Source organism: Nannobrachium achirus (assembly GCF_963921795.1).
Source record: "Nannobrachium achirus genome assembly, chromosome: 13".
NCBI classification, from domain to species: Eukaryota; Metazoa; Chordata; class Actinopteri; order Myctophiformes; family Myctophidae; genus Nannobrachium; species Nannobrachium achirus.
In genome coordinates this window covers 6,954,402-6,967,610 of record NC_137833.1, presented here as the reverse complement: position 1 = coordinate 6,967,610, position 13,209 = coordinate 6,954,402, and the positions used below count along the sequence as shown (strand labels likewise).

The following is a 13,209-nucleotide window of genomic DNA, read 5'->3' as shown; positions in this document are numbered from 1 at the left end:
GTCCCTGCTACCACCAGGTGAAGAAAGGTTTATATCTCTGGTCCCTGCTACCACCAGGTGAAGAAAGGTTTATATCTGTGGTCCCTGCTACCACCAGGTGAAGAAAGGTTTATATCTGTGGTCCCTGCTACCACCAGGTGAAGAAAGGTTTATATCTGTGGTCCCTGCTACCACCAGGTGAAGAAAGGTTTATATCTGTGGTCCCTGCTACCACCAGGTGAAGAAAGGTTTATATCTCTGGTCTCTGCTACCACCAGGTGAAGAAAGGTGTATATCTCTTGCTACCACCAGGTGAAGAAAGGTTTATATCTGTGGTCCCTGCTACCACCAGGTGAAGAAAGGTTTATATCTCTTGCTACCACCAGGTGAAGAAAGGTTTCCTGCTCTGGAAGCTGTGTGTGTAGGAGCCGTTGGGGGTCCTCTGCGGGGCCCTGGCCGTCTCCACCACAACGGGGGCCATCTGGACCAGCTGCAGGGGCGTCTTGGACTCCTTCAGGGCCTGGCACAGGTTCAGGATCTGGAAGAGAGAATCACAAAGAAAATCGGTACGATGAAATACTTTTGATACTACACTGAGAACAGTGCAGCAAGGGGTCGACGACCTTGTTGACATGAAGTGCCATGTTTTTCATTTGCTTGATAGTCAGTGTGCCATCATGTCAACATTTTTTGAAATATTCTATTTCACGTCAAGGTTAGAATAACCCCACTTATCTCCCAGACTATGCCTGAGTTCAGAGGGTTTTTTTAAAGGTTCGTTTTTGGGCCTTTATGCCTTTATTGATAGGAGAGTAGACTGACAGGAAACGGGGGGAGAGATGGGGAGTGACACGCGGCAAAGGTCGTCCGGATCGGGAATTGAACCAGCGATGCCGCCAGGCATCCATGCCTATGTGGCAATGCCTAAGTGGTATGCGCCCGGACCAGTAGGTTCAGAGTTTGAATTAATAAATCATTATGCAGGATGTAATTTGCATACAGATGTGAGGGAATGTAACTGAATTGACTCGATTTTTTAAAAATATAGTTCTCTCTCTCTCACACGTATGCCAGTGTGCCAGTGATCACCCTCCCCTGTGCCAATGTTGGCACCCCGTGGCTAAGGTTGCCTACTGGTGTAGCTTGTACTGTACCCCCCCCCCCCCCCTGTGACACACTCACCTGTCCTCTCATAACTGCAATCTGCTTATGAAACTGTCCACGGTCGAAGCCTGGGTCTTTCTGTAACACAACAACCACTTGTTACACTGCTAGCTCACAATGTGTTGCGAGCTTGTAGATCGTTGTACGACAAAGTATAAAATAGAGCTCCACAGCGGGTACTACAGTGTCATTTATAAAGCATTGAATGGTTTGGGCTAAAATACATTTCAGAACTTGTGCTGCATCATGAACAATCCAGACTCCTCAGGTCATCTTTCAAAACCAGGAGTCAGAACTAAATGTGCAGCATTCTGTTTTTTTTTACAACATATCTGAAACCAACAGGCAGAAAAGGTCTGCTTCAACTCTCAGTTAAAAAGCTGAAGACTTTTCTGTTTGCTGCTGCCTTTTACTGAAGTTTCTTCTACACTGTCATTTCATTCTCTCTTTTTTGGGTATTAGTTTGTATCAAAATGTCTTTCTCTTAATGTCTTAATGCCCAGCGTCTTAATGTGTTAATGCTTAATGTTTCGTGCAAAGCCATTTGAATTGCATCTTTGTTTAAACGTACTATTATACAAATACAAATGAGTTACTACTAGTACATTATCTCTGCAGGAGACACTTGATCAATGTTTATGTAATTTAGGAAATATACAAAGCATTGTAGGGAGACACAGAATGTCATCTTGTTGATGACATAAAATCATCTATCAAACCTTAAAGAGCTCATAGAGGTCCTCCTCCAGGTCTTTGATCAGGTTGGGGTCCATGAGTTTGGGCAGAACCAGGTCTCTGATCTCCTGGGAGAAAGGAACCTTAGCCTGGGGCAGCCATGCCCAGTAGAACGGATCTGTAGGAGAGGAGAGGGGAGAGACAACATTAGAACAGGTCTGTAGGAGAGGAGAGGGGAAAGACAACATTAAGCAGCCATGCCTAGTAGAACGGATCTGTAGGAGAGGAGAGGAGAGAGACAACATCGGGTACTGTTCATCAAACAAAACCCCCTAAATCACGCTTTTACTTAAGCTCTTTCAACCTGGAATACCTGCTTTTGGCATAATGTCATTATAGGCAAAGATTTATCAAAATGTTTAATTTAATTTGTATTTTCATAGCAGATCTATAACCTCACAATGCCACGCAATGTGAGCTGGTAGATCTGCTACGATAAAATTGTAGAAAGTTGTTAATTGTAAAAGTGGTTAATCAGTCTACCCATTGAATGTAAAAATAATATCAAATTAGAAAATGGACGTCACAGAGCCACTGACTTGCATAGTGTCAGTCAGAGGTCAAAATAAAGCACGGTCATCTTGACAATAGTGATGTTTTTGCAAGCAGAGCCTGCGTAGTGGAATAGTAATGTGTTCAGGATAACTCACAGGCTCTCCAGGAGTCTGGGTGTTTGAGAGGGAAGGCCAGGCCGTTGTCTATCGCTGCCAGCTTAATGATGGGACTCTTCACCAGAACCCAGTCTGTGTCCTACACACACGCACGCACACGCGCACACACACACACACACACACACACACACACACACACACACACACACACACACACACACACACACACACACACACACACACACACACACACACACACACACACACACACACACACACACACACACACACACACACACACACACACACACACACACACACGCCACAAAATATCATTTTTTTCAGTTCAGTGATGTATTGGTCGTGTCACGTGGGTACATACGGCATCCCAAGTCTTTTCGAGCAGGAGCACACGCACTTAAAACAATCCTTAAGTTCACACCCCAAACACGTTTACAAAAGATGTAGTGTCACACCATCGTGCATTAACATAGGAAAAAGCCTCGGATGCACATCAATGGTCTGCTAACTCCTGTAGTGTAGATGTTAAGCGGCATGCGTCTGACGACACACACGCCACTTTTACATTAACCCCCAAAAAGTCACAAAATCTCACATATCTTAGAGTATGTACTGTATGTGTTATAAAGGATGAGAAATGACGATGATATAAGCACTGAACGGCACCCAGACCTACTGCACAGTGCACACACAGTATAAACAGAGCTTTCTTTTCCTTACTGAAATTCTATTGAGAAAAAATAAATGCTGATATCTGTTCCAAAAAGCTTCATACCATGCATGTATATACTGTACGTAACGCCAAAATGTGACTCTGTTTAAACAATGCTGCACCCTCTCCAACTGTATTTATGTTCCCCATTGTCAACTTTATTATTATTTATTTTCAATAAAGCTCCTTTGAATTGAATTGATAAGCACATGTAATTTGTCACTTAATGGCATCGGACATACTGTATGGAATGGTAGTGTACAGTGGACACGTCTTATATGTATTGAGAGATTTTATATGCCAAATTAACTGTAAAGTAGTTTTGCAGATAAATTACTGAATATTGCAATTTGTGAGTCAGGTCTGACCACTGTTTACTCACCCGAATCCCACCGCTGTCCATTGGATAGTCATACTTTATTAACCAGTTGTCATTCCCTCTGTCTGGGAACAGGAAACACATCCCAGAGGACAGGAAACACATCCCAGAGGACAGGAAACACATCCCAGAGGACAGGAAACACATACCAGAGGACAGGAAACACATCCCAGAGGACAGGAAACACATCCCAGAGGACAGGAAACACAACCCAGAGGACAAGATCATGAGAACACGTTATTACTATTTAGACCGCTTGCTATTTGTTATGTCCATGAATTAAATACCAACTTAAGGACTTTCAACGTAAAAAAAGCGGTAAAAGGTCTTATTTGGGATGCTCCTTTTAGGCAGGGTGTTTAACTGTACTTGTACTGTACTACATTTATATTGTATTGACTATATTTGAACTGTTCTAAATTTTTGTCTAATAAAATAATCAATCAATGAAAACCGGGAGCGCATTATTACGCACTATTACTTTAAGCATTATTTTATGCATTAACTATTGAAAAATAACAGATCTACAAGCTCACAGAGCGGCACTCGGTGCCACGCTGCAAGCTTGTATATCTGCTATTTTTGAAAAATCATGAGAATTTGTGCAAGTCTTTGAATATTTTTGACCCGATTCTATAAATGTCTTCTAAATCCTTCTTCTTCTTCATGTCAACGACGCCCAAAATTCCATGTATTTGGCTGTGGACCCCCATCACAAAATATGTTGTTCCAGGGACCCCCATCACAAAATATGTTGTTCCAGGGACCCCCCAGACTCAGAGATTTGAGTTACAGAAGTATGAAACATACATATTCAAGATTTGCAAATATTTTCACGATTTCTCAAAAATAGACAATCTACAAGCTTGCAGCGCGGCACTCGGTGCTGCGCTGTGAGTAGGGATGGAGCTCTTTCATTTTTATTGATAAAGAGCACTTTATAGATCCTGCTTATTGAGCCCACTATTGAGCGTTTTTTTCTAATATTTTGTGGAGTCGACAAATTCCGAACAGGCTGTGAGTTTGTGGCTGAACACCATCTATGAAGATGACAATTGACAAAATTTAAAAAATATTTTGCCTATCATTAGAACAACCATTCATTAATGTGCAATAAGTGTTAAATGGCTTTATACTAGGAATAGTACTGTAATAATTTCTTGATCGCCTCCTGTCTTGAGTTAAACATGGGAGGCTATATACTCGATAACAGGCTTGATAAGCCCAACGCTGATTGATACCGGGTTATGTTATCGAGTAACAGGCTTGTGTTTTGAGCTCCATCCCTAGCTGTGAGCTTGTATATCTGCTATTTTTATAGCAGATATAGCTAAAGTATAACATAATTCCAGGTCTAATTGTCTTTAAAAACACCAACATGTGATCTTGGTGATGTAATAATCTAGGAGCGCCACACTGACCTGTGTTCCTAATGATATAATCCAGCACCACCAGCCTCTCAAACTGCAGCTGCAGCTGTCGCCTGGTGTTCTCAGGAAGAGGCTCCACTTCAAACCTCCTCAGCCAGTCGTCTGCGTCTTTGTATCCTTCAACAAACAGCTGAAATGAGCCCACCTGACACAAGAGAAAAGCAAAGTTTGGATTCTAGTAGAGTCGTAGACCACAATCGACACAGTAAAATCCTCAGTGGTCAGTGTCATGTCACGTGGATACACACAGCGTCCCGAGTCTTTTCGAGGAGGAGCACGCGCACGCACATGCATCAAGTTTAAAACAATCCTTAATTCACACCCCAAACGCGTTTAAAAAAGCTGTAGTGGGGGCGCCCGCTGGCCTAGTGGTCAAGGCGCATACCACATACTAGGCTATGATGCCTGCTGGCGTCGCCGGTTCGATTCCCGATCCGGACGACCTTTGCCACATGTCATTCCCCATCTCTCTCCCCATTTCCTGTCAGTCTACTATCCTATCAAATAAAGGCAAAAAAAGACAAAAAAAAGTCATTTAAAAAAGCTGTAGTGTCACACCATCGTGCATTAACATAGGAACGAGCCTAGGATGCATATCAATGGTCTGCTAACTCCAGTAGTGTAAGTGTTAAGCGATCTGACATCATTACATTTGTATGGTCCCAAATGCCCCAAACATGACATCACCAATAAAACACTGCTTGAGTTACAGATCTGTAAAGGTCCATTTGGTTCCCAAGTAAATATCAATTATTAAGCTGGGAGTGGGGACCCCCTGGAACCAATTGAAGGACCCCTGGAACAAAAGAGATAATTTAGGAGCTGGGTTCATGTACTATATAGGAACGCCTATTCTGTGAAAGCACTGAAAACTCAATTAATATAGTTATCCTACTTTTCAAGGTTTTAAAGAAAAAACTACCATGAAATTGTTTTTAATTTAGAATAGTCAATTATTTGTATGCCCTTTTTCTCCCCAATTTAGTCGACAGAGGTTCCCAGTTCGATCCCGGGCTCCCCCAGGCCCAGAGTTAGTGAGAGCAAAACTCTCTGAACCCCTAGTTGCTCCCGGTGAGCAGGTTGGTGCTGCGCATGGTTTCCTCTGCCATCGATGTATGATTGTGTGTGTGAGAATGGGTGAATGTAATGCACAATGTGCCTGTGAAGGGTTAACAGCAGAAACAGAGCAGCATCTTAGTCAGTGACGCAATCTACAGTAAAGTGAAAGTATAGAGTGTTCATGTAGTTTGGTGGAAGCACACTCACACACGGACACGCTCGTCGCCCTCTACTAAAATACTTTCAGTTCAACAGGATTTCTGCTGGAATATTAAGAACATAGACAGGTGAGTACATCAGATAAGGACTTATTATTCTGTTACAGAGAACAAAGACATATTAAACTGTAGCCAAATACGACCTTCCCTAAGTTTTGTTTTCCTGGAAATCCTGTAGTCTAATCGTTCAGTTACAGGCTTCCCTTACAGTATTTGACAACATTATGGAGCTCTATTCTAATATGATGTTCCAGATTAGATTCATAACTATTAAGTTGTCAGCACTAAAGGGAGAATTACATTCAATCTAGAAGTCAAGAATTACATTTCTTTCCGTGTTTATTTTCAGTGTATAAAAATGGCGTGTGCCAGCAGTCTCCTGTCTGAAGAGCAGTTCCTGTGTTCTATCTGTCTGGATGTGTTCACTGATCCAATCACCACTCCATGTGGACACAACTACTGTAAAACCTGCATCACACATTACTGGGACAGCAGTGATCAGTGTCAGTGTCCACTATGCAACGAAACCTTTGATAAGAGACCAAAGTTCTCGGTTAATAAAATCCTCTCAGAGATGGCTGATCAGTTCAGGAAGTCAAAGCAGCTGAAAACAAATTCCAGCGCAAACCCAGAACCTGCTGAACCTGCTGAACCAGATGAAGTATCCTGTGAGATCTGTACTGAGAACAAACTAAAGGCCGTGAAGTCCTGCCTGGTGTGTCTGACCTCCTACTGTGAGACTCACCTGGAGCCTCATCACAGAGTCACAGCGTTCAAACGACACAAACTCATCGACCCTGTAAAGAACCTGGATGACTATATGTGTAAGAAACATGACAAACCTCTGGAGCTGTTCTGTAAGACTGACCACATGTGTGTTTGTCAGTTCTGCACTGTGTTAGACCACAAGTCACATCAGATTGTATCTCTGAAAGAAGAATGTGAAGGAAAGAAGGCTGAGCTGGGAAAGACGGAGGCTGAAGTTCAGCAGATGATCCAGGAGAGACAAGTGAAGATTCAGGAGGTCCAACACTCAGTACAGCTCAGTAAGAAAGATGCAGACAGAGAGATAGCAGACAGTGTGCAGGTCTTCACTGCTCTGATCAGCTGTATTGAGAGGAGCCAGGCTGAGCTCATTGATGTGATTGAAAAGAAGCAGAAAACAACAGAGAAACAGGCTGAAGGCTTCATTAAAGATCTGCAAGAGGAAATCACTGAGTTAAAGAAGAGAAGCTCTGAGCTGAAGCAGCTCTCACACACTGAAGACCACCTCCACCTCCTCCAGAACATCACGTCCATCAACACCCCTCCACCCACCAAGGACTGGACAAAGGTCAATGTCCATCAGTCTTCATACGTGGGGACTGTGAGGACAGCTGTGGCTCAGCTGGAGAAGACACTCAGTCAAGAGATGGAGAAGCTACGTGACGCTGAGCTGAGGAGGATCCAGCGATATGCAGTGGATGTAACTCTGGATTCTGAAACAGCACATCCTTTCCTCATCCTGTCTGAGGATGGAAAACAAGTGAGTCATGGAAACATAAGAATTAATCTCCCAGACAACAAGAAGAGATTCACTCCAAGTCTCTGTGTTTTAGGAAAACAAAGCTTCTCCTCAGGAAGGTTTTACTATGAGGTTCAGGTTAAAGAGAATACTGCCTGGGATGTAGGAGTGGCCAGAGAGTCCATCAACAGGAAGGGAAACATCACCCTGACTCCCAACACTGGTTACTGGACTATATTTTTGAGGAATGGAAATAAGTACCAGGCTGGTGCTGACCCCGCTGTCCTCCTCCCTGTAAGAGAGGAGCTCCAGAAAGTGGGAGTGTTTGTGGATTATGAGGAGGGCCTGGTCTCCTTTTATGATGTGGAGGCCAGAGTTCATCTCTACTCTTTCACTGGCTGCACCTTCACTGAAAAACTGTATCCATACTTCAGTCCAGCTTCAAACCGTAGTGGTCAAAACCCAGCTCCTCTGATCATCTCTCCTGTCAATCATACAGATTAGACTAATAATCCTTATCTTGACATGAAAGCTTAGTTCTATTTTAAGGGTTCATTTACAGGTTTATTGTCCTAACAAAGACATTGATATGAGGTTCATTGTCAGTCAAACAATTGAACTCTAAACACAAGAACTTCACTTCACATGTCTGAATTACAGCCAAAGATTAATATGTTAAATTGAGTCCTTCATTTGAGTATTTAGCTGAAATCCCTTTTTGTCCATCAGTCTTCATATTTGGGGACGGTGAGGACAGCTGTGGCTCAGCTAAAAAATACACTCAGTCAAGAGATGAAGAAGACACTGAATCAAGGGGAGAAGCTGTGTGATGAGTTTGGGAGGATCCAGCAATATGCAGTGGAGCACATCCTAATACCATACTGTCTAATGATGGAAAACAAGTGCATACTGGAAATGTAAAGAAAGATGTCACAGACAACAACATGAGATTAAAGGAGTAGTTCACCCCCAAAATCACTTTTTTTCTATTGATTAGTCATGCCATGGAGAGTACAGTTCAATAATATTTTTTGTTTTTTGTCACATTCCTAAGACAAAAATTTGATTTGAGTAAATTTACCCCCATTGATTCCGGATGGGGACCCGTTTCGAAACGGGTCACAATCCGGAACGAATGGGGGTAAATTTATTGTTATCACAATCTAATCTATCGTCACTAATAATCATCGTTCTGTAACTGCTTTGCTTCGAGTTTTACGATCATCTTTTGTTTTATTGTGATGCTCATTTATGCTTGTTTTATTTGGTCAAGGTTCGATATTTTCCCCCCATTATTGTGATGGCTATGTCAAAAAGGTTGCTAAAAATGAGGGTAACCATAGTTTATTTTTTATTTTTATTGATTGAACACTGGGCTGCTCACCATAACGTTAGTTTAGGAGCTGTGCTCATGTCTTACCTTAGGAGGAAGTCCTATTCTGTGCTCATGTCTTACCTTAGGAGGAAGTCCTATTCTGTGGAAGCACTGAGCCACTTTGGGCACTTTCTCCATGGCAAGCCTCTTCCCCCGAGACTTCACCCTGTCTATGGCGCTGTAGTTAAAGGTTTTACTGCTCAGGTAGACCACCTGCAGACAGGGAGAATAACATGCATTTAATGCATGGAACATTAACCCATTTAGGCCTAGAATTATTTAATGCTTTAACTGGTGCAAAATAGCAGATCTACAAGCGCACAGAGTGCCACGCTGTGAGCTTGTAGATCTGCAATTTTTTTTAAAAGTCTTTGAATATATCTTTTTAGAAGCGAACATTTGTAACTCAAATATTTGCTTCAGGGGGGTCCGATTTTTCAAAAATAGCAGATCTACAAGCTTGCAGCGCGGGCTTGTATATCTGCTATTTTTCAATACCTAAAGAATACGATAATGGTTAAACATGACACAGATTTGCGTCATGCAGATGCAGATCCACCTAAAAAATAGAATATTGTGTAAAAGTTAATTTTCTTCTGTAATATGTGACAAAACTACTAGTAACTGACCATGGTATTACTGGGCTTAACTGAGCAGCCAACTGGCCTGAACCCCACAGAGAATCTGTGTTGTGTTGTCAAGAGGAAGATGAGAGACACCAGAGGCCGCACTCAGACTGGAACGTTCTGTGTTCAGTGCGAGTCGTGTGTTCAGTCAAAGTCTGTTCCAAAAAAGAATACATTTCCCACAATGCTTTGCGGACGTGGGCCGTCCAGCGAGAGGCGGAAGTGTAAGTGGATTTCGAGCGTGTAGTCTTTTTGGAGTTGGCGTCGGTGGACAGTACTGCTGCTGCTTGGTGACACCTGTTGGGCAATTGGGAGGCTCTAACCCCCCAAAACCCCTGAAATGCATAGAAAACTGCATTTTGGAACAGTTATAGGCCTACACACAATAAAAACACTACAGGTCCTACACCTGAATTAGGCAACGGCATTACACTTACTGTAACATGAAACATGATTGAAATCCTAAATGAAATATCTATAATAAGCCTCTTCATATTGTTCATATTGTTCATTGTTCCATACAGAAGGGTAAGCATCTATATATTATTATTATATTTATTATATTATTAATATTATTATAACCAGTTATCTAAAGTAAACTAAGTACATTTACTAAAGTAGTGTATTTAAGTACAGGTTTTAAGTATAGCCTAGCCTACTTTACTGGAGTATTTCCAATACTTTTAATTCTACTCCACTACACATGCAGAATAGCATCCATGCAGGCACAGACGCAACGAGTCCTCCTAGAGATGGGATTTATGGCTCTTTGAAGTGAGCCGGATCTCTGGGATCCGTTCCTTTCAAAGAGCCGTTCAAAAGACGGCCACTGTTCATTAGAAAGGAACGGCTCCCTACTGTGAACCGAATCATATCGTTCATTTCAAAGAGCCGTTCAAAAGACTCGACTCGTTCGCGAACGTCCCACCTCTATTCGCTCCGTGTCAAACAAACACTGAAACGCGAACAGAATGGATCACACTGACCTACACAAACCCACAGGAATAATTTAGAAGCACTTTATCAGAAAATATAGCCTAACTAGTAACACTTTTGTAGCCTACTGTATGTTAATCTGACTTTGGTATAGGCTATTGTTTTCTTCCTGGACGTGCGTTTGTGGGAGGTTATTTAATTAGAGGACGCAAAAGGGCGCTTGTATTGGCGGTGTTGGTGGCGAGGAGAAGGAGAAGGAGGGAGAAGCGGCTTGAAATGGCCAGGAGAACGAGGGAAGAGGAGAGACAGCGCGATGATCACTGCAGACCGAAGGCTCAACGCACTGTAGTGTAGTGGACTACAAGTGTGCTCTGCCCAGTTTCGCTGCAGAACGGTGGTTCTCTCCTATTGGTTGGCAGCTGAACCCTGCCTTCTGTCTCATCAAGTGCAGCTTGTCTGCTCCCCAGTGCTCGCCTACAACTGTCTCTGTGCGAGTCGTGAGCAAGTTGGACGCAACCACACAACACCACACGACTCGCACTCGACTTCAAACCACTCGACTCCCATCCGGAATGCATTGTGCTGTGCCTGCCCCCCGCCTCCCCCACACGACTCGCACTCGTTTTTGTGCCTTTAGGTCTGTAGCCGGCCAGACTCAACCACACAGCACACCTCTGCCTTAGGGGGGCGTAGAAGTTTCAATATTCAAATGGGTGCCCGTATTTGACCACGCCCCTTTTTTCAGGATGTGGGGGCGGGCATTGACGCTGTTTGGGACAAAGCAAGGGCGTGAATTCGGCCGAGTGCTAAAAATGTTGTTTGGTGAGAAATCAATGGTTTGGGTGCTTTAGCTCCCAGGCACCCCCTATATTTCCGCCCATGGCAGCATTAATTTCCAGAGGGCCATATGGACCTCGATAAAATAAGTTCCAGAGGGCCATATGGACCTCGATAAAATAAGTTCTAGAGGGCCATATGGACCTCGATAAAATGAGTGAAGGCCAGGGCCACACTTTGTACAATTGAATTGAAACTTGAAACACAACGATTGTTAAAACTGCATGAATTTGTTAGACATGACAAACTACTTTACAATGAGGCCCTTTCACAACAAGACTGGTGTACTCTGGCCTACAATAAAACTATTATAGTTATTAGTTACATAAAATAATCTGTGTCAAAGTCGTATCAAGTTTTAAATGAGCCTATAAATGTATACTGCATCTTATCTGATATGTAACTCTCCATAGGTCACGATAAAACACATTGCATTATGTTATAAATATGGACTCAATATTGACTGTTTCACTGTTACTGTTGGTGCTTTAAAAACATTTGAGTACATATGGAGGTATGCAGGTATGTACTCAATGGATTAATATTAATTGGATTGAAGTTAAATAAATGTTTCAAAACTATTAACGTATAGCAACCATTTTATTTTTCTTTGAGGACTTCGAGGGCCTCATTGAGATGGTCAAAGGGCCGGGTCCGGCCCCCGGGCATGTTGCCCATGTGTGGCTTAAGGCCTCTATCAAATCAAACCTGGGCTTCCATAACACCTCAGCAGTACCACAGGCTGATCACCTTCATGCCCCATCGATGAAGACATTATTTCAAAAGTATTCCACACCAAGTACTGAGTGCAAAAAGTAACATAACCTTTCAGAGGTTTGACATTTCCGTATTATAAATCCTTCTTTTGAGTGAGTGTGGAATATTCTAATATTTTGAGATATGAGATATATTTTAGATTTTCATGAGATGCATGCCATAAAAATCTAAATTTATACGGGCACCATGAATCTAAAATATATGAAAGTTAAAAAATATATATATTCTGAGAACTTTTGCCAAAAATAGCTCGCAAAAAAAAGAAGAAGAAAAAAAAAAGACTGTAGGCCCTATCAAGTAGACTTTTTATCACGATAAATGATAGGCTAATGGGTTTCCCAAAGCGATTTAGCCCTTCATGGCTCACGCATAGTCGTAGAGACCGAGCCCTGACCGTCATGTTCCCGTGTTTGCACGGGTTCGGGCAAAGCGACTTATTTAGCCCCCTACAACACCAAATACACCAATCATATATAACAAACAAAGTGCTTAATAAAGTCTCACGTGTGTCTAAAATACGGTACGGTTTTCTATAATTACCTGTATCCTCCGTGTTCTTTAATAAGAAGCCTTTTATCCGATGTTCTGTGTTTCCATGTATTTCGCTTGCAAAACACAGAAAACGATCGGATAAAAAGGATTCCATCTTCTTATTAAAGAACACGGAGGATCCGCCGGTAATTATACAATGCCGGCCGGTATTTAGACAGGTTTGAGACTTTATAAAGCACTTTTGTTTGTGAAATCTGAATGTTTGTGTAGTTTGTATTGGCTGCCGAATTTGCCTCCACCAACGCAGGTGCATCCTCATTCATGACGACGGTCTTACGTCATGTTATCAGCGAA

The 13,209-nt window shown here is 42.4% G+C and overlaps 2 protein-coding genes across 2 annotated transcripts in view; one reads left to right on the top strand and one right to left on the bottom strand.

The window, feature by feature from the left end:
• Nucleotides 1-240: 240 nt before the first annotated feature.
• Nucleotides 241-13,209, bottom strand: part of LOC308296772 (phosphatidylinositol 4-kinase type 2-alpha-like) — a gene marked incomplete at its 5' end in the record, with an annotated part of 53,921 nt that continues 40,952 nt past the window's right edge. The window contains 6 exons of the mRNA XM_080740098.1: nucleotides 241-517; nucleotides 1,162-1,221; nucleotides 1,863-1,996; nucleotides 2,529-2,628; nucleotides 3,605-3,666; nucleotides 5,023-5,176. Coding sequence (XP_080596224.1) covers nucleotides 356-517; nucleotides 1,162-1,221; nucleotides 1,863-1,996; nucleotides 2,529-2,628; nucleotides 3,605-3,666; nucleotides 5,023-5,176 — 672 coding nt within the window. The 3' untranslated portion in view covers nucleotides 241-355. The remainder of the gene's footprint in view (nucleotides 518-1,161; nucleotides 1,222-1,862; nucleotides 1,997-2,528; nucleotides 2,629-3,604; nucleotides 3,667-5,022; nucleotides 5,177-13,209) is intronic.
• LOC308296597 (E3 ubiquitin-protein ligase TRIM39-like) lies at nucleotides 6,667-8,316 on the top strand (the record flags this gene model as incomplete). The annotated part of the gene is made up of 1 exon (XM_080739908.1): nucleotides 6,667-8,316. The coding sequence occupies one exon, from the start codon at nucleotides 6,667-6,669 to the stop codon at nucleotides 8,314-8,316; it is 1,650 nt and encodes a 549-aa protein (XP_080596034.1).